The sequence below is a fragment of the Mangifera indica genome, unplaced genomic scaffold (assembly GCF_011075055.1).
Source record: "Mangifera indica cultivar Alphonso unplaced genomic scaffold, CATAS_Mindica_2.1 Un_0007, whole genome shotgun sequence".
NCBI classification, from domain to species: domain Eukaryota; kingdom Viridiplantae; phylum Streptophyta; class Magnoliopsida; order Sapindales; family Anacardiaceae; genus Mangifera; species Mangifera indica.
Genome location: NW_025401099.1, coordinates 290,995 through 312,953, shown reverse-complemented (window position 1 = coordinate 312,953; position 21,959 = coordinate 290,995). Strand labels below are relative to the sequence as shown.

Here is a 21,959-nt window from a genome sequence, read left to right as displayed (position 1 = left end):
CTTCGCTTTGGCGAACAAGTAAAGTACATTAGTTAAATCAAACCCAATATAATCAACTACTAATTTTTCACCTTGTAGAAGTGTACCCTTCACTTTGGTAAACAATGTTCCAATGAACAGAGACTTAATTAAGACACCAATTAAATCTTAGACTTAATATTTAAATTAAAGGTTTTATTAATTAGTCTCATCAGATTTTAAGCTGCATGTTAGGTGATATTTACAAACTAAAACCTACACATACATTCTATAATGTAAAAATAAAACATGCCAGTACACACCCATATCTAATGTCAAACCTCTTGAGGCAAGAGAAGTTTGACTAGTCGACCTAGGTGAATCTTCATCGTTAAGTCTTCACGGTTGTACTTTCATCTACAATCTTCAATAATTGCGTGACTTTGTTTCCTAGTTATAGATTTCTTTGAAAATTAAAATAACCTAATTTAAAGAAGAAATAGGATAAAGGCAGGGCATGCATATGCAATTTAAGAATTGTAGCCCAAAACTAATTAAATAAAATAAACATCCACATAGGTCTATTGGTTGTGTACTAGACACCATGCATACATATATTCATACATATACATATTGATTAAAAATTTAATTTTTAAATACTATTATCCCAAATGTCAAATTCCTTTTGGTCCTTGAAATTTTGCAAAATTGCAATTCAACTTCAAAGCTCAACAAAATCTCAATTCAATCATAATTTAACAAAACAGGGCTAAACTAATATTTTTCAATTTTACAAGGTGTACAAGTGAACTGTCCAGTCATGCATCTGGAAATAAATTTCTAGAAGCATGTATGGTTGGAAGGCACAGTAAGAAGAGATGGGGCATGGTTGAAAACCAACCAAGGTGCACAATTAGCACCCTGCAAGGGCATAGCTAGACAAGGGATGTCTAGTCGTGCATCACGACATGATGTCGAGAAGTGTGCACTTAACACCTACCATGCACGGCTTGGTCCCAGCTGTGCATGGAGGTTTTTCTAGACTTCAAATTTTCAGAATTTTCAATGATGAAAAATCCAAAAATCTCCCATTTTCAAGTAAATCAATTCACCGGGGTGAAGGAATATGATGCGTAAACTGTAGTCACTCTAGCAACAACCCTGGATCATATGACAACATAATTCAAGGGTGATTTCATGCAACAATATGAAATCTATAACATTCAACCTACTTTGAACTTGCCTATATCAATAAAACTCACACAAAATTTAGAAAACCATCACTCAATAATTTAACATAGTTTACACCATACATAATACTCAAAAAATCATGTAATAACACAATCGCAAATTATCTTTACCAATTTTATTCAATTTTGATTAATCTCAAGTACATGCAATCGATGTAAAAAATTAATAAAACTAACTACATGTATAATTTTTCATGAAAAATATTCTAAATAGTGGCTCTGATACCACTATAGGATTTTTAAGGTGCTAATAACCAATAGCATAGTAGAATTTAAAATTTTTAAAATAAAAAAAGAAAACTTGAAAAACCCTAAACAAGATACCCATTTTAGACAAATTCATAAACATGGAAATACACTCTTAGAGTGCTTTAGAGTTATACTTGCATTGATAGCTTCTTCGAAACTTTATATGGCTTAAGACAGTACACTATCCAACCCTCGAAAAGCGACACCTTGGTATCCATATCTATACAAAGCACAAATATAAAAAGAAGCAAATCCAAGCAAAAAGGTTACTAGGGCTCTTGACTGGAGTTCTTATGCTTACGGAAAGAAGAGAAAGTAATAGAATATGGCTAAGGTTTTTCACTTTTTTTGTATTGTTGTTGTGTTTATTTGACCAAAAACGCACACTTTAATTTATATGTGCAGGTATCCATGCACAACTGGAAGTTCAATCATGCATGACATTCCTCAATACACACATGCACAATCGACGTGCATTAAAACCCTTGCATGACTTGGACCACATATGTATGTTAATCGACAAAGTATTTTTTCATGGTGCTAGCTGATATCATGCACGTGCATGGTTGGCACCTATTCCCAATGCACAATTGGCATGCTTTATGCATGGTTGTGCATTTGGTTCAAGTGTGGTCAAACTAGGTCTTTGCAACCCAAATGGGCAAACCCAATCCTTTCATAATCTTCCTTTGGTCTCTAAACAATAAGATCGTCAACAAACAATCCTCTTCTCTGTGTTCAATTTAACTTTTTTGTGCGCGTGACCTACAAGCTCTCTATCAAGCCTAAAGTGTCCATATTCGAGTTAAATTTCGAGACAGACCAAGATTAATCTCTAGCTAGGCATCATGGCCATCTGAACAATAGAGTTCAGTAAACATCTCTTAAGCTTTTACAACATTACAGTTACATGCAATTCAAACATTTTGTTAACCAATATCTCTTGAGGATAAGACATAGAAGTGTGACTATCTCAATGGTTCATTGATATGAACTGATATACATCAATCACCAATAAGGATTAGGTTACAACCCTATCCCACTATGACCATATATTCAAATTGTGATGGATATCATTTAGTATTTTCATGTGAAATATCTTCTTTTGTGCTCAAGAGTGACGAATCCTTTATTGATCAACTATAGCTTTCATGTATCTCACGATATGGTCAATCATTATCGTTATAGTTACCTTAGTTACAACCACATATTGGACAACGTCAAACCATATCAATCCTTAAACAAAACAATCTAGCAACCATGGTGTTCAGAGGATTTATTATCTAAACACTAAAGCAACCATCCATATGGATATCCTTGGGTTAGTCTAGTGAACATATCTACAATGTGCACCTATGTGTTGCACCAAATTGTCTACAAATAACTTCGACACGTGAGAAATGTCACCACATTTCAATGAGTTCATTTAACACTATGATAATCTCATTATCATCACATGTGCCTTTATTCAATGTAATATCGAGATTACAAACGTTTCTACAATAGTTACTTAAAAAATGCATAAGATTCTCAAGATCAGTCGTCTAATCCCCTCATCACAGTTCTATTATTATAAGGACATATTATTCATACAATCATATAAATAAACAGTATATGAATTGAATAACAATAAATTTTTTTATTAATTATTAATATAATATTACATCTACAAATATCAAATACGATTGGTTCTAGGGCACTAACCCTAACATCATCGACCAAGAGTAGACCTAGGACATGAGGTCGCAAGGAACACAAGGGTAGCACAACAAATAGAACAAAGACTCACTCAGGAAATGATCAAGGGATGAACCAAGACATGACTTAAAAAGAAAAGGGTGGATATTCTCTCTTTATATATAATTATTATATTTGACCGACATCAATAAAATAATATTAAAATATTATTTTATTTAAATATATTTTAAAAGAGATTGAATTTAAATTAGTATTGTGTTAAACAAACATGTCATATGTTAAATATTTGTTTTGAGTGTTTCTAAAATACTCTTCATTTTTATAATATATTAGAAATTTTTTCACATTGTCAAGTTATGAAATTAATTAATTAATTTTTTCAATTTTTTGCCAAAAAATAATTTTATAAATATTTTTTATATTATTTATTGTTTTAATGAAAATAAGACTATTTTTATTCTAAAATTTATAAAGATAAATATATGATTAGTATAATAATTTTTTAATATTGAGGTCAAATTATATTAGCATTATTATCTTTTATATTGTCTTTAATAATAAAAAATATAAAATTTTTATTTACTTGACAAATGATACACAATAAATAAATAAAAAATAAATTATCTGGAAACAAAATTCCTTAAATAAAATTAAAAATTTGCGGTCCTTTTTGGTTAAAGAGGATGATCAAGAATTTAATTATTCGCTCTCGGTATAACTCTAACCAACCACATGTAGCAAGAGTGGGTCCTTGACGCAGCGTGGCAATACATTATTGAATCTTTAAAATAAAGTCCGCGTAACAATAACAAGTCAGCTAAAATGATAAAAGGGGTGAAGAGAAAAGAGGAACAACACTAAATCAGAAGGAAAAATGGGAATACCATTGGGGGTGACAGTGTGGATGGCGAAGATGGTGTGGAGGGCTTTGAGTGGTTGGGTTTCTTCTTGCTTGACTGTTGCTGATGAACTTGCTGCTTCTTTAAGAACCGGCGATATTGGCCCTTTCCATGTTGGTTGATTCATTCAAATTCAATTCGGTTTGTCTCTCTATCCTGATCCACAAATTTAATATTTCTATCATTTAAAAGACTTTTGCTTTAATTGCTTCCTTTGAAGTTGGTAGACCATCAAGGAAAACTATAAATTCAGACCAGAAGAGTGGAATATGAAGGGGAAAGTTCCAAATTCAACTTTTCAGTCAACGGCTGTTGTCTAGCGATATTACTTGCATAGTAGTTTGCAACATTTATATAACTAGAAATTATTCTCAAGTTTGTTTTTAATTATTGAAAAAAAAACCATTGTTTCTTTGTGTTTAAACAATCGTTGCATGTCTATGTATCTTTGCTATGGGTGGATATATATATATTTGGTGCCGTCTGCATAATAAAATTAGGCTGAGCTGCTTTAGTTGAGCGCACCAGGGCCTACAACCCCAAACTTTCCGCTGCTTTATCCATTGTCCAATCCCATGAAATTGATGCAGACACTGTTTATGCTTAGCTATGTTCTTCCTTCACTGATTCACTGTGTTTTGTAACCATTTTTTCATCTTTGAACTCATGAATTGATCTAGTGCCCTTGTCATAGTCAATTCCTCGTTCTGAATAAACCCTTTGATTATCATGTTCCATGAGGGTGAATCCCTATTTGGCATCCTCTCAGACTAGTCAAAAGCTCATCAAACCTCACATTCTGTGGTTAACCAGTAATTACTGCATTCCATGAAACCAAATTCCACTCTGGAATTCTATTAAATACCAGTAGCTTATTCCTTGCCAACCTGTTAGTCATTGCTGTCCAAAATTTCGCCTGTCTTCCGAAATTTTACATCTCTCTTAGAATATATATCAAACAGTTGTTTAAGCTTCTTCTATTTTCCCACAATTTGCCAGCACCGTAATCATAGCCTTATTAATCATCCCCTTCTGTGTTTAAACATCCATCATGTTATTCCAAGCAACCACACTTCTTTTATCGGAATTTTTTCGGACAACTGCTCTGTTTCAAACATCGGATTGCACCTCACATTTTCACTCATCACTGTTGTCCACATAGCAAAATTCTTCTGAGAATAAGCCCTATAAAACAATTTTATTGCTTCTTCAATCAACCCACATTTGATGTACCCTGAATTGTTGCCTTATCTGCCTAGCTTAGTGATCAGCCAGTTGGATATGGACTGAACTATAATAAATCTATAGACATTGCGGTTGCAGTTTTGGTGATCATTTGAGTGTTTATTGAGTGATATTATTAACATTATGTTTCACCTGAAAACAAAAGTTGTATATAGGTTTTATTCTCAAGAAAAACCCAATTTATTTCTTTTATTTTTTTAAGTTCTAGGAATAAGTCATTGGCTGTAGTAAGACGCACAAAGTATGTGCTTTGCCTTTGTCAATGGTTTTACATGAGCAATGAGCTTTATTTGATTATATTTTGTAGGATTTTCTGTAATGAATATGATTTTATTTTGAAGAATAGATAACATCTAATATTACATCAGTATAATATTGTATGGGTTTTTTTTTTCTGTAAATTTGTATAAAAAAGAAATATACAAATGCCTAAATCAGTCATGCCCTACCTCAAGGCATGCCAAGGTTAAGGATCCAAAAAATAATGACATCTAAGTTGATGCAACTCTATGTCATCCCTAACTCCTCTTGTTTGACTATCTATGAAGCATCTAATGAAGATAGGAAGCAAGAGAACCAAACGTCACCTAGTACCAAAACAAATGCATAATTCATAAATAACAAAGAGATAGACTCAACGTATATGATGGTTGTCAAATACAACAAAAATTAGTTACTTTATTTTAACTTTTTACAAGACAGTAGTTAAGGCAAATAGAGGTCGATCTCATAAAGAAGTGCAGTTAATTTTAATCCTGTTGTTAACTTCTAAATTGACTAAAAACAGAGCCTTAAAATAAGGGAACTTGAATTTTAAATTGATCTAATAAAAACTTTGAACAATAAAGTTAAATCAAAACGAAATCAATATATTAAAATTTAGCTCTTAGTTCAATCTTGTCCTCACAACTCATGGATTAAATCAATAGCAACATTATTTCACCTTTTTCAGAAATTGTCAATTCTTGGCAATAACAAGCTCTATTATCCTAAAATTCCCCTTAATTCCTTTTCTAATAAACAAACTTTCATTAGAATTTAACCATTGGACAACCTAAAACAAGATCTTTAGATTTAATAAAATGGCAGCAATAACAACTAGGGAATTGGATTGATTTAAGTAACAATCTTGCAAGTCCGGATGTTTAACCTAAATCATATTATTCATAGCAATAAAAAGTAAGTTTTCCCACAATCTTGTATCACTATTTACCACCTAATGATTAAGAAAAAAAAACCAATTACGTAACCCCTTTCCTAAGTCTAGGAATTGATGTTGATATAATTTATTCAACAAGCCTTATTCAAATAAAACAAACCAAACATCAAATATTATTAAAAAAAAATAACATGAATTAATTTTTTAAGAAGACTGAAGAAATAATGTTACTGAATTGATTGCATCATCAACTTGTGTTTTGGGTTTGAAATGCCCTCGAACTGAAGAGAAAAACTTAGCTAGACATGCTAGCCTTAAAAAAAAAAAAAAACTAATTCTTTTTCCTATCCCTCCTCTCAATTTTTCAGAACATGAAAGCCTTAAAAAAAACCTCTCTCTCGTGCACAACTCAACTTCCTAATTTGTAGGCATTCGAATCTCTTCTTTTTTCAAGGTGACATATTTTCTACTAAACTTTATGAGCAAAGTTTGGATCTGATAGAACTGAATTTGAGTTTGGGCGCTTCACGAAAGTAGTAGCCTTAGATGTAAAGTTTTCAATGCATCTTGATCATCCCAATCAGACTTTTACAACTCACGTTATGGCTTGATTACTGAACCTTGTCCAAACAATGATGGGATTGGATCTTTTAACTCAGATCCAAAGTTTGACAACCCAAATGAACTTGGATTTGAACATGTAAGACCAATTTAGAAAGCTCAAGAGATTTACTTCAAACGCCAAGGAGGCGTTTTTCTTATTTTGGAACTCTAAGGACATCAAAACCTTTATTGAACCTCCAAAAGTCGAAATTGCTAAAGTCTGAAAATTGCACATTGTGTTCCACTTTCAATTTGATGCCCCCAATCCACTCCTAATTCACAAAATAAATTAATAAGCTCATTTAATCACAAAATATACCATAAAACTAAATATGGAGGAAAAAAAAATATTAAATATTTAGCACCTATCATTATACATCTTGTCTAGGCGATATGACGAATCCAAAGAGAATACCCAAAAGAGTCCACCATGGCTAATCAAATTTCGAATCACCTTGAGATCCATCATCACATGTTTACCTTCAACCATCCAAGCAAGAAAAAAAAATGCCCTAGGTTTAATGCAATCTTATCTAATTAGGCAGAAAATGCTTATGCCTTTGAGTGGATGTTAAGAAAAGTGCACTCCATGATCCATACGCTTATATTTATCTTTAACCATACAAGAATAGAATTGAAAACCAAGTATATGATGTAGGAACTCAGCTTTAAATGCCAAGAGAAACACTCCACTGATTTCAAATAACATGCCCTAATTTGAATCAATGAACTTATGAAAAAGAAAAACCATTAGAAATAGTCGTCCCTCCACACTTCGTAGCCACACCTTTCTAAACAACTCGCCAACCCTATATCCTAAGTCATCAACCTACCAAGTCATCCATCAAACCAAAACCACTTATTCCTTGAAAATAAAATCAGTAAATTGTTACAGAGTGAATTTATTTGGCACGAAGTTCAGTTGATGTAGCTAGGAAGAAGCAATGCAAGAAATTTAAATTTTTTTCTCCTTTGCGTCTAGTTAATTCTACATTTTCTTTGTAATTTCTTGACGGCTTGCATAATTGCTATCAAAGCTCGACCTAGCAATGGCTGATACAACGCGTATGCAAGAGATGCGACCATAGCAATGGCTCACACAAATGGCTACATATCTGGTATCAAAATCTGAGAAACAACAACGAGAATTTGTAAAGCACTTGATCGATGAGATTCGAAAAATAATCGGAGGATTATGTTTCCAACAAATTGAGGTATGTCACAGTCGCAATCAGTTAATCGAAAGGACGAAAACAATAGTTCGAAAAGACTTCTAGAAGTGAGATTGTCATGGAAGAAGGTGATGTGACTCAAATTTTGGTGATTTAATAGTGATCATTTCAATAGCTGGATAACAAAGGTTGAATATTATTTTGATGTCAGTAGAACTCTAAATGAAGACAAAGTGAAGGTGGTTGCTCTACACTTAGAGAATCGTGCAATCTAGTGGCACAAAGGGTTTATGAAGTCCAGAAATGATGCCATAGAGACTTGGGAGGAATATGTGATGATGATGCGTACAAGGTTTGACAACTATACGTATGATCAGTTCACTCTGTAACAAAACCCCCTAAATATTGGGTAACCTCTTATTTACTTGTGGATTCATTAACCTTAGTTAACTTCATATGATGTAAAGCAAATGTTGGATAGGTTGTGATCTTGTTCACTAAGAAGTAAGGATGTTGATATCATTCAACAAGATGAAGAGATAATAGGAATTAAATCCTAACTTTTGAAGCGATTCTTGAAGAAACTTCAATTCTAATTTTTATTGATAATCAATTGAATTGAATAACATTAACAAAGACACATAAAGAAAACTATTAAAGAAAACTAACTCTACTAGAATTAGAAAATTCTAATTTGACTAGGATTGAATCTCTAGGATACTTGTCTTTAAGGAAACTAACTTTAACACAACTTTCAAAACTCATTAGAACTCCTAAACATTTTTCCAACCAAATCAGAATCTTTAAATACATTAGGATTCTATGACAGGGTAGAAAAGTAACTCTATTAGGATTTTGACTTTGATTAAACTTAATTTTTTGGAATAAAATCATCTTTTAATTTTGACAAGGAATGTGATAACTACTTTTGGAAAAAACTAAAATTATTCAAAACTTAATTTTAAAAGAAAACTAATCCTAATAAAAAAAATAATCCTAACAAAATATGAATATATTATTTGTCTTAATGAATGTCACAATCCATAATAATTTCTTACCAACGTGACAAGTTGGGTGTGTAAACTACGTAATGATTGATATATAGACATTCATTTGTCATGCACGACTATACTTCAGGCCAAAATAAAAAATTCAATTTCAATTATATTCTTATTCAATTTGGTTTTGAAAACAAGTTTAGTAAAATGACCATAATGCCCTTAAAGTGTATTGAAGGTGTTACAAGCGGGTTATTCAAAAGAGATATGAAGATGTTAGCCACTTATATCCACCTTTTATGGATATACCCTTACCATTAACTATATACATAGCATTTTAAGTAATTGTATATGATATATGGATTTAATTAGATTAAGTATTCATCTTTATTAGAAATAAAATGCTAACTAGATAAAATTTTATATGGATGTAGTTATGGATATATGAAACCCTAGGTAATCTAAGAAAATTTATAGATTGTTTGAGATTCGATATGGTCCCCTTGCATGTTAAAATAGAGGATCGCTAACATCTCCAGCTTGGAAGATGACAATGTCATTTTTGGGGCTTCATTGATATGTAATGATCAAATTATTTCATTTAATTTATATTAAATTTTGTGTTGTTTATAGTTTTTGGAATATTTATAAATTAGTTAGGATGTTCTTACTCCAGTTTTGCTTCCCATGAGTACAAAGGGAGAAACTTTTTGGGGGCAAAGGACTATTTCCCACCCAATTTTTAGTTCAATCTAAAAAATATGTCCATGACAGATGAAAAATTTAAACACCCACCTATTTCTAAATTGTCGTAAAATTTTTTGTTAAATACAAAGGTAAAACTATCATTTAATAATAATATTAAAAAATATATAATTTTATCTCATTTTCCTCTAACATTTAACCTCCATACTTGAGCTTTAAAAAGTGACTTCCATACCCATGATTGATGAAAAATTCAAACATCCACCCATTTCTAAACTGCTATAAATTTTTCTATTAAATACAAGGGTAAAACTGTTATTTAATAATAATATTAAAAAATATATATAATTTTATCTCATTTTCCCTCAACATTTAACCTATATACCTGAGCTTTAAAAAGTGACTTCCCCTTCCACCCCCCTCCCCAAATCCCTAATTTTTTCTTCACCCTAAACCTCTTTCGTCTAGTCAACGGTGACTGATATGGCTAGAGGTTAAACAAAGAGCATCATCCATTTTGGATGACCCTCGTTGTCCAAATTTAGACGACAATCGTCGTCCAGAGGATGACCTCTAGATGAAGACTCTTTCACCATTGGTCGATCGTCACAAGAGAAAGTGGTTGGATTGCAGAGGGAAAAGTAAATTTTTTAAAACTTAATTCAGTAGTTTTCTAAATTAAGGGGAAAAATAAGATAAAATTTTAATTATTTTAATATTACTGTTAAAATGATGAATTTGCCTCTTAACCCTAACAAAAAACCTGTGGGTGTGTCTTAATAAAGTAAACTTTGAGTGGATATTTGAGTTTTTAATCTGCTATAGGTATATATTTGTCATTTCAACAAAACTTAGGTGGAAAATTGTCCTTTTCCCACTTTTTGGTTTATAGAAGTGTTGGAGTATATGGGATATAGAGATGCACTAAAGCCCTTTCCTCATCCTATTACCTCCCCTCAACTTGTCATGTGTTAGAGTAATGGTTGTTGGGTTTTTGGGATCATCAAATACAAATAACGTAGTCGTATAAATGACAAAAGTCAGAGAAAAACCCAAAAACCCATTGAGGATCACCTTTTAGGATTATAATTTCATGAACATGACAAATACAATCAAAGGGTGTTTAGAAATCAATACCTATATTAGACGGCTCCTCCAAATTTTTACATGGCTATTAGAACCTTTATCCAACCTACAGTAAGGTGGTGCCTTGGTTTTCATGTGGAGCATGAACTTGAAGACGCTAAAAATAATCACTAGAGGTTGCTAAGCCTTTATGAATAAAGTATTTGTGTATAAGGAATTGCACTTGACAGTTAAGGTTTGTGAAGAACGCTTATTGAATTCTAAAATCACACTTATATAAATAGTAAATACCATGAAGGGTTGTTCATTAATCACATGAACAGTCATTCACCTTACTTATCATGAACGAGTGTTCATGATCCATGATTGATCGTTCATCTCATCCCATATACATTAAATTATTACCAAATAATCATATGCCTCAAAGTCCAAATCAACTCTTATATGCTTATAACCTATAAGCTTTCTATCGAAATAGTAATGTCTGGATTGGGTCGAATTTGAACATAGACTAAGATTGACTTTTAGAAAGGTATCATGGCCACTCAACTAATAGAGTGTCAGCAAACTACTTTCAACTTTGTCAATTACATGGTTACATACATTTCAATCATTTCATCAATCGTTATCTCTTGAGGTTGAGACAATCCCACTGTAGCCACATATTTTAATGATAATAATATTTTTAGTTTTCTCATGTGAGATATCACCTTCTATGTTGAATGAGTGGCAAATAATATATTGATCCACCTTAGCCTCCATACAAATCTTGATATGGTTAGTCATTACCTTTATAGATCCTTCTACGAGACAGTCTAGTGACGTCAAGTCTAAGAATCATGTGTACTTGTGAGTTAGAGGATTATATACTAAAATCGGGTCATTCTAATAAACACATCTACAATATGCAATCATATGTTACACTAATGTTAACTAATTGTTTCGACATATGAAAATTATCATCACTTTTCGATGGAGTCACTCAATATTATGATAATATTATCTTATTTTTCATGCCCTAGTCATAGTAATATTGAAATTATAGATGTTTCTAAAATGACTATCTAATGCATCTATAGGGTTGTCATGATCGATTGTCTAATCTCTTTGTCATGATTCTACCATTCTAAGGACATATTATTTGTTCAAATATATGATGTTAAATGCATGAATAATAAAATACCATTTATTAATAAATAAATAAATAACATAGAGACACATGTACAAATTGATCGACTATAGGACATTACTTTAACAATCTCCTGCTTGCACAACAACCAATCTCTCATATGTTTAATGTCATATGTAGCTACATGTCTATCATGTTTCTATTGTAACAAAGGTTAGGCTAACAGGCCTGTCGAATTATCATTTGTGTCCATGTTGAACAATCTCTCTAACAAGATGATATCATCTGAGTATATGTTTAGACTTTTGGTAAGACCTTGGTTCCTTTGTTTGGGCAATAACTCTATTGTTGTCACAATATAGCTCGATGGGCTTGACAATACTAGAAACCACTCAAAGTTCAATGATAAACTTTTTTATCCAAACAACTTTCTTTGTCGTTTCGAAAAAAGCAATATACTTGGACTCTATTGTAGAATCAACAACTATACTTTGCTTAAAGCTTTTCTAGCTAATTGCATCGTTATTCAAACAAAACACAAATCCCTAACTGAGATTTAAAACCATCTCAATTAGTCTAAAAACTAGCACACTACATCCTTGTACAATAAGCTTAATCTCTCTTCTATAAACCAAAAAATTACCTTAGTCCTTTTCAAGTACTTGAGGATGTTCTTGACAACTATCCATTGTTTTTCACCTGGATTAGATTTATAGCTACTGCAAACACTTAAAGCGTATAAGACATCAATCCTTATATATAGCATGACGTATATGATAAATTTTATAACGAATACGTATGAAAACCAACTCATATTTTCCTCTTAGATTGTGTTTGAGGACATGTCTTTTGAAAGATAAACACCATGTGTCATGGATAAGAATCATTTCATGGACTCTTCCATGTTAAATCTTGTTAGCATATTGTTTATCTACATGTTTTGATTTAAGCCAAGCAACATGTGGGATTTATCATGGTTGATCTTAATGTCAAGGATATAGATTGTTTCTTTTAAATCTTTCATTGAGAAGCGTTTGGATAATCAACTTTTTATCAATTGCAAGTTCGGTACATCATTTCTAATAATTAATATGTCATTAACATACAATATACTGCAATGATACTCTGATTGACATTCTTGTATACATATAGTTCATCTTCATTTTTTATGAAGTCAAACTAGTGTACAACTTGATCAAAACAAATGTTCTAATTTTTTAAAGTCTGTTTTAGTCCATAAATGAACTTTTACAGCTTATATACCTAGCCAGCCTATCCAACAAGAATGTAACCATTAGGTTGTGTCATATACACATCCTCTACAAGGTTACTATTCAAGATAACAATCTTGGCATCCATCTATCAAATTTCATAGTCGTGACATATAGTTATAGTAAGTATAATCTTGCTAGAGTCAAGCATAACAACTGACAAAAAAGTTTCATTATAGTGAATGTCATGCTTTTGGGTGAAACCTTTAACTACTAGTCGTGCTTTATATGTATGTTACCTTTTATATCGGTTTTGCTTTTGAAAATCTATTCTCATCATAGAGGTTTTACACTTTCAGGTGTATCAACCAAAGTCCATACTTTGTTTTAATACATAGAGTTTGTTTTAAATTTCATAGCTTTAAGCCATCTTTCGGAGTTTAGACTTGAAACATCACAAATAACCAATACGTCACCATATTAAGTCATGAGAAAATTGATTCTCTTTGGCTTGTGACATACACAACTACACTTACGTAGTTTTTGTATATGTTACATTAGATCACTCGATTCCACCTAAGGTTGAATGACCTCCTTACTATGTTTAACTATTTGTGATGGCATATCGTCCCATCTATCATTTTTGGTATCTTGTAGATTTAGAACTTTATTAAATTCTACTTTCCCCTTGCTATTTCCTTTGAGAATAAATTATTTCTCAAAGAAAACACTAGTTTGAGCAACAAATATCTTTTGCTCTTCTGGGAAGTAAAAATAGTATCTCTTAATTTCCTTCAGATACTTTACAAAGATACATTTTTCAGATTTCATAAACCCAGATCTTTAAGTAATCTAGATTAGGCTTTCGTCCAATCCATAACTCATAAGGAGTTTTGTCCACAAATTTATATGAGACATGGTTAAGTGTATGAATTGTTGTTTCTAAGGTATAACCCTAGAATGACAAGATAAATCTGTGAAACTCATCATAGACATGATCATTTCCCTCAATGTCCTATTCTTTTATTCACACATACTATTATTTTGTGGTATATTAAGAAGAGTATGTTGATCATATCTAGTATTCCTACAGAATGTTGATCATATCTCTATCACATATTTCCATTAAGTTCTTTTTTTCACATACTTATTCCAATTCGAGAATTATGCAAACTAAGCATATGAACAGATCACACATTTATAAATTGCATCAAGATCAATAATCCAAGTAGAAAAATCATTTCCCACTTACTTGGATGCCAATCAATAAGGATTGCTCCTGGTTCTTTCTCAAACACTTGTTTTCTCCCTATTTCTATAAATGGGGTAAAATTAGGGTTTATTTGTGATAGGTGTGATCTTTATATATCACTCAAAACTTCTCCTCTCTAAAATAAGTCCTTTAATAGGATTTGTATAATAACATGATGTACAACCGTACATCTTCCCACTTTTTGCCAATGCAAACTGTTTGTATGGCAGTCAATGTACAAGCATATATTCATTATGCATAGTGGTATATCAAGTCAAAATAAAAATTCTAATTTTAATTTCAACTTTACTCATTTTGGATTTGAAACAAAATCTAGAAAAATGACAAAAATACTCGTGAAATGCACCTGAGGGTGTTAAATAACATCCCTTGAGTTGTCATGTTCACTAGTCTCTAAAGAAATGGCCACCTTTATCACATTAGAAGTTTTTTTTAAGGTACCTGCCTCCTTTATTTCACCACCCCTAGTCATAGTTATTAGTATCCTACAATACAATACAATATAGGTGAAAAGAAATACTATCATGAAGTATACTGAATTAATACAATATAATGAATGTATTATACAATACGATACGTATCATGTGATATGATACATATTACTAATATAGATCGGTACACTTTTTGTAGAAAATGATAATATAATAGAGGTGTATATAGATTTTTGAAGATGTTTGTGATATTTTTTAAAATTATTACCTATCTATTTTATTTTTTATTATTATTTTACTATTTTATTTTTTAAAAATTGTATCATACAATATGATACGGTATAAAACTTAATATATAATATGAAAAATTAAGTTTTTGATACATGATACAATACGCGATTTGACTACCATGTCGTTAGTCCTCTTTTCAATATCCTTGCCAAAATTAGGCTCTACCTTTAATTCTAAGCTATCAAACTTTTGTTCTTCTAAAGAATCCCCTGAAATTGTGGAGAGAAGAATTGAACCTCTATCAACCTTATCCTTAAAAATACAAAATGCTATTCATGTTCTCCCTCAAAGATAAGGTTTGCACCACATTTTTTCCTTCTTTGATGCCTTTTGCATACTAAACCTCCTAGCTTTCTCTTTAGTCACCTCTTACCACCTATCCTCAACACTTATAAATCTAGGTTATTCGACAGGGATACTCACCGTACAAAGGTCTTTTCCTTCAACCAGGGATGATAGGCAATTCATTCTCTTATGACTAAAAGCTTTACACCAGGAGCACATAATAGGCTTTAAATGATATTCCACCTTCACCATTATAGTCTCAACATTTGGCCAAATCAAAGTCATTCAGGAAACCATTCTTTGCATCAAATTCAATAAACACTTCAATGAAACCAATTCTACTCCCTTCTTCCGTAATTTTATCCATATAAAGAGGTTTAACAAAAGCGTTAGCACCATGGCTAAGACCCTTCAAGGCCCATAATTTTGGTGGCACACCATAAAGTTTAACCCACAATAGGACTTTAAAAAGCGAACATTGAGTCAAGTTGAGAAAAACACAAAACAATCGTTCCACTTGGCCACCCACCTATCTAGAAAATCGCCCACCTAGAAAATTACCAAGGATAAACATGGCAAAACTTAAGAGAGAAAGCAACTACAAAGAAAGATAACCACTAGTCTTAAGCAAAAGTATACTAACCATAAAATAGAGGAGAAAGCCCAAAGGAAGCTAGAATAGGGGAGGAAGATATAGGACATTGCATGCATACATACTCCTAAAATAAAAGCCATCTGAAATTACTAAAAGTCCATTGAAGGAATATGACTTTGCCACGACGCCAAGAAAAACTAGTGGAGAAACTGGCAAGTCGCTTAAAAGCAAAGAAATACAACACCATAACCTTGCCACGATACCCAATTCAAAGCTAGAGGGAAACTTTTACTAGTCGAACAAGACAACTCACACATAGGAACCAACAAAAGCCAAACAATAGGTAACACAATAAGCTTTAAGGCCACCCACCACTCCTCACAAATAGTACCTTTCTAACACCAACTCCTCACATACCACAACCAAGATAGCCCACAGAAAACCAACACAAACAACACCGTCACTCAAATAGAACAAGACAATTAACAACTTGCACCATTAGCCATAAGTACCACTTAGTTAAGACTTTTAAATCAAAATATATCTAACACATAATAACTTATATATATAATAAATAACAATTGATATTAAGATATTTTGGCCTCATCTTCGTAAAAAATAAATTTGACATCATCCTCCCAAGATGTCTTTCATCTACCACCTCAACATTTGTAAACATGTCGAGAATGACGTGTGGACCACCTTACTCAGCAAGGTGTTGAGTGTCTCATATATAAACAACTATAATATAAATTTAAATGTGTTATTTACAAATTAATAATTAACATGAATTACTAGTTAATAAGATTATACAATATACTTATCAAGAAAGCTAAGAGGAACCCCATAGTACTATATTGTCACATAGAGGGTCTTTTTCGTAATCAGTCTAGACTTCGTGCATAGCCAACCAATGCACTTGTGTTGATCAGTACATCATCTATCATACACATACTCGTCATAAGTATACATTGAATCTATCCACGTGATCTGCTAAATAGAGGACCTCATTGAGGATCACTTTATATTATCGACCCCCAATAAACTGAAATGAAGATGGTAAAGTAGCGTTGACTTCCCTACATCAGAGTTGTCATCCGCCCATAACTTCTAGTTGAAGACTCACAAGATATCAGCATCTATTATCAATGTCTTACGAACAAAGTATGTCTCTTGTATCCTATAGCTGATCACAATTGAAAGATATTGATGCATATCAAATCACCTGCTCAATTGTAAGCCTATCACCATGGCAAACTTATATAGGATGAATCAAATGTCAAACTTTATTAATCCTAAACCAAAACTCCTCACAGGAGTTTGCCCTTACCACCTCTTGTAGAATAAAGTGTACCAATACTCCGTTGAATTGAATATCCTATAACTGGAGAAAAATGTCCAAAAGATGTTATCTTGAAAATTTCTTTCTATTGATTTGTCAAGGCTGACTAGATATTCACCATATTGTCTTGATGGCCTCATGGCATCATTTACACCTTAAAGTGGCACTTAATATTAAATTTAAGATGACTAAATGCTCGAATATCTACACTATAAACTTTTATACATAATGAGGAATTGCTTACTAACATTTTTATATCATTTTCATAGTTGGAAAATGAGTGAAATAGCCGAATCTTTGTTTCGATAAACAATGATGCATGGTGAGTGCGAATACATGGGGTGACAAAACGTGATTTCAAAGTCGAAAAAAAAAAAATTAGAACTTGTTTATATATGTGCATTTTCATCAAAGTGTCATGACTTGATCATATATGTCTTAACACTAAAAAAATTAGTTAATTACATTTAGATTAAGTCAATTGTGGTCAGTCCAACTGTCCTTTATTTTTTTAATATGAGATGAGTTGACTTAAATATTCATAGGTTATTTTAATAGTGTGTATTTGAAAAATTACAACCTGAAACCTAACATTCACGACGAGGGAACCGCGTCCGCATCAGTCGAAGTAGAGCGACGGCTAAAACAAAGATGGAATTTCAATTGATGAAAACCAATTAGATAAATAATACGAAATCACCAGCAATAGCTAGCCATGAAGGTGTATAACTACAACTGTTAGTAAACATACAAACCTTGACAGAATGCAAAAGCAAAAAACTTTAATTTACAGTATCTGGTGATATTTCACTGTACAACTACACTGTAGCACTAATTAAGATGAATGCTTATTGATTGACAGTTGAGGGTTCTCCTTCAGCAACAAAGATCTACACTGTAGCACTTATTAAGATGAATGCTTATTGATTCACAGTTGAGGGTTCTCCTTCAGTAACAAAGATCACTTGCCTTGTGTCATAATCGTTCAAAATCCTTCCCTTCTATGCAGATTTCCAGCTTATTAAAGCCCAAATCTTTAAGTCTGACCTGTACAAAGGTGGGTTGAACTTTCTGCCTGCCTTGTTCCTGTTCAGTTGTCCTACGCTGATTGCAATGTTACCTCCCCAGTCGCTGTTCTCTCATACTCAGCACAAGCCTCCGGTGTGTCTTCTTCACTAGGTGGAACCAACTGCCAGAACAGTGGGAGGTATGTGTCCCACTCCTTAAGAATTGTCTGACCTTTACTGCTGCCAGTTTTTTCCTTCACCAGAAGAGTATTGAGAGTAAGAAGAAATTGTTAAAAAGCTGTGATATTATGTCCATGCATGCATACTTACAACATGGGCTTCAATAAGGCTCTTTAACTGCATCTGTCCAACTGGAGCAGTCACTCTTTGAATCTTCACTATCTCCTTATTGACCTGCTCAATGATTTACACGTTATACTTTGAAGTTCCTGAGTGAGAACAGATACATTAATTTAAAAGAAAGGAAAGCATAACATCAACAGGAAGTGATTTATTTTGATGAAAATTTTTTACGATGCACAAACAATCATAAATCTTTGTCGCATCAGTGAGAATACTCTCCATGCTATTAGGAACTAAGAGTTCAGGTCCATTTACACCTAAGCCAATTTATAGCATTATAAAAACTTGAATGAAAAATGAAACTAAGCAAAAACAAAGAAATAAAATGGTGATTTTTATTAGTAAATTCCATTTTTGCCCATCCCTACTTGTTAAATGTAACATTAACAACCATACGTCCAATGTTTAATGAGCAAATAAACCCATGGGAGGTAATTCTCCAAAAAGAAAGGAGAAGACAACTTCCAATACAACACAGGAAATTCAGATTTTGTCAGGTTTAATTTTGAATCAAGGCGTAGGTAACAGCTTGCTTACAACTCTGGCCAAAAGATGACAGCTAAATTGTTTAATACTGGAAAGCACACAAGTATACAATGTGCTTGAATTATGTATACATGTCAAGAATGCACAGTTCACTAGTAGTTATTTCCACTGCATAAACTTTATTAAAATAAGTAATGAAAAGAGAGGTATGGTGCAACAGAAATAACCTTGGGAATGAGAGTGCCGTCCTCATCAATAATGTATGCCAAACCTCCAGTCATTCCAGCAGCGACGTTTCTACCCACTCTGTTAAAATCAGCAGTGAAGTTACCCAAACATTAATTTCCTCTAAGTAAGATTTATGAAAAATATAAGTAACAGGCTTGTACTCACTTTCCAAGTACAACCACACATCCACCAGTCATGTATTCACAACAATGATCTCCAGTGCCTTCGACAACAGCTTCAGCAAGTGAGTTTCTCACAGCAAATCGCTCTCCAGCTTTCCCTCTTACAAAGATTTGACCACCTGTTGCTCCATACAGACATGTATTCCCTACTATAGTTGCATCCTCTGGGCAAAACCCAGTGCTCTCAACAGGAGTCACAACCAACTCACCTCCAGCCATACCCTTGTCAAATTTATATCACTCATTTCACATTTTACCAAGCATAAACAAATGTAAAAGTCATACCAATTCAATTAAAAAATTCAACATAAAGTTGAGAAATATTCTCCCATATTAATATGACTTAGAATGAAATAAGTTATTGATATTGCACAAGTTAACAATCTGAAAGCTCAAGAGAGTCATGCTCCACTAATACGCTGACAATTTTTTAAAACCTGTCAAGTCTAATTTTTGAACAATATAAACATCTACAAATTTTACTAGAATACCTTTCCCACATAATCATTAGCCTCTCCAATTAGCCGAATGTTCATCCCAGGAGTTAAAAAGCAAGCAAATGACTGGCCGGCACTCCCAGTAAAACTGTCAGGAAGAAAAGTATTTAGCCTCAATAGATTAAATAGATATCAAGATATGCATCTTTTAAACTGCATTATTAACATGCCCAGCACATCTTACGTTATATTTAGTTGCCCAGCAAAACCAGTGTCACCATATTTCTTTGCAACCACACCTGCTACTCGCCCACAAACAGCACGATCCACATTGTATATCTTAATTGTTTTCCGGACCACTTTCTCATTCTCTATTGCATCAAATATCTGGAATTATATTGTCCGTAAAAGAGTTGCCATCAGGAACAATGCTTGACAGATCTTTGAAAAATTAGTACCATAAACTGATTATGATTTTGTGACATTTTTCACATTACCATCAAATTCAACAAATAATGCTTCACTAAAAAAATTTTCATTTTAAATTCTCAAAGGTAAAAGGTCCCTTTAAGGTATTGTAGCAAGTAAGGTCAGTTTTAGAATCTATGTTTCCTATCTAAACCACAGAGGAAGATGGATTGATAGATGATTCAGCCTATAAGATTTTCGTTTTTCTAGTCTATTCAAGGCCCTGTTGGATTCCATAGTTTTTTATGAAGCTGATCACTCCTGTGCTCCCCTCAGAAAAGGTATTATCCTTCTTACTGCCAACACAAGTGGGAACACCAGAAATAAAAATACCATATGCCTAAAATTATTGGAGCTAGTCACTGTTGCCCTAAGCACATGCTATTTGTATACTCAACTGAACAAAGATGTAATAAAAGACAGGACTTTGGGAACTTCTCATCTAGAACCTGATAAACCATGTTCAAATATCCTAGCCAAAGAACAAAATGTTCATTGGCATAGCCACATATAAGTTGAAATCATAACAGCTGGCAGAGCAATCCAAGCAAAACATGTATAAAGGAAGGAAGCAAAACATATAGCAGTGGATCAACATTATAAAATTCACGCAAACAACTTCAATGCAGACAAACACAAGCCAAGGGGCATTATAAATCAGTTATTTGTTACCTCTGGATCTGCAAGCAAAACGTCATCCAGAACAGCACCATTTGTATGAACATCCTGATTCCTGATTTCTGTACTGCTCCATTTTGGTAAACCAGCATTCTGAAAGAAGTAGGAATGATGTTACATGTAAGCAAATTAAATAGGTATGTCCATAATAGAATTACAGAGGATAGGAAAATAAGTGTAGTTTGTACATACTGAGAGAATAAAACTGAGATCAAGATGCTGAGTTTTCACTAGTGAGATATCTCGTGGTCTCAATAAATCTGTTCTTCCAATTATATCATCTAGCTTCTCGTAACCCATTTGTGCCAACATGCCTCTAACCTAGGCAAACATAATAGAGAAAGGCATTTGAGAAAATAGCAAACATGAACTACAGTGGTGCCTCAAATCATTAAGGTAATAGGACAGGAGCAAATGCACAGAAATTGAAAAGGAAAAGTTGGCCGCAAACATGGATACTAAAGTCGACATAAAAACTTAGGGAGAGAACATGAATGCAAAATCCCCAAAATCTTCTCGGAGATAGAATTA

The 21,959-nt window shown here is 32.8% G+C and overlaps 2 protein-coding genes across 3 annotated transcripts in view; one reads left to right on the top strand and one right to left on the bottom strand.

Annotated features, from left to right (window-relative positions):
- Positions 1-3,930: 3,930 nt before the first annotated feature.
- On the top strand, positions 3,931-4,550 carry LOC123205469. Of its 2 annotated transcripts, none has more exons than XM_044622418.1 (2): positions 3,931-4,195; positions 4,282-4,550. In XM_044622418.1, the coding sequence occupies exon 1, from the start codon at positions 4,030-4,032 to the stop codon at positions 4,174-4,176; it is 147 nt and encodes a 48-aa protein (XP_044478353.1). In that variant the 5' UTR covers positions 3,931-4,029; the 3' UTR covers positions 4,177-4,195; positions 4,282-4,550. The 2 variants fall into 2 exon arrangements, with proteins under 2 accessions (XP_044478353.1, XP_044478352.1); XM_044622417.1 differs by having other exon boundaries at positions 3,935-4,195; positions 4,275-4,550.
- A 13,692-nt stretch (positions 4,551-18,242) lies between these two features.
- The window catches only part of LOC123205484 (ferredoxin-dependent glutamate synthase, chloroplastic), a 34,888-nt gene continuing 31,171 nt past the window's right edge, over positions 18,243-21,959 (bottom strand). The window contains exons 26-33 of the mRNA XM_044622441.1: positions 21,621-21,749; positions 21,423-21,521; positions 20,527-20,669; positions 20,337-20,430; positions 19,829-20,067; positions 19,663-19,741; positions 18,917-19,000; positions 18,243-18,840 (exon numbers count right to left, since the gene is read on the bottom strand). Coding sequence (XP_044478376.1) covers positions 18,679-18,840; positions 18,917-19,000; positions 19,663-19,741; positions 19,829-20,067; positions 20,337-20,430; positions 20,527-20,669; positions 21,423-21,521; positions 21,621-21,749 — 1,029 coding nt within the window. The 3' untranslated portion in view covers positions 18,243-18,678. The remainder of the gene's footprint in view (positions 18,841-18,916; positions 19,001-19,662; positions 19,742-19,828; positions 20,068-20,336; positions 20,431-20,526; positions 20,670-21,422; positions 21,522-21,620; positions 21,750-21,959) is intronic.

Coding starts and splice junctions, on each gene's coding strand:
- LOC123205469 (XM_044622418.1), top strand. CDS start 4,030: ATGGGAATACCATTGGGGGTGACAGTGTGGATGGCGAAGATGGTGTGG.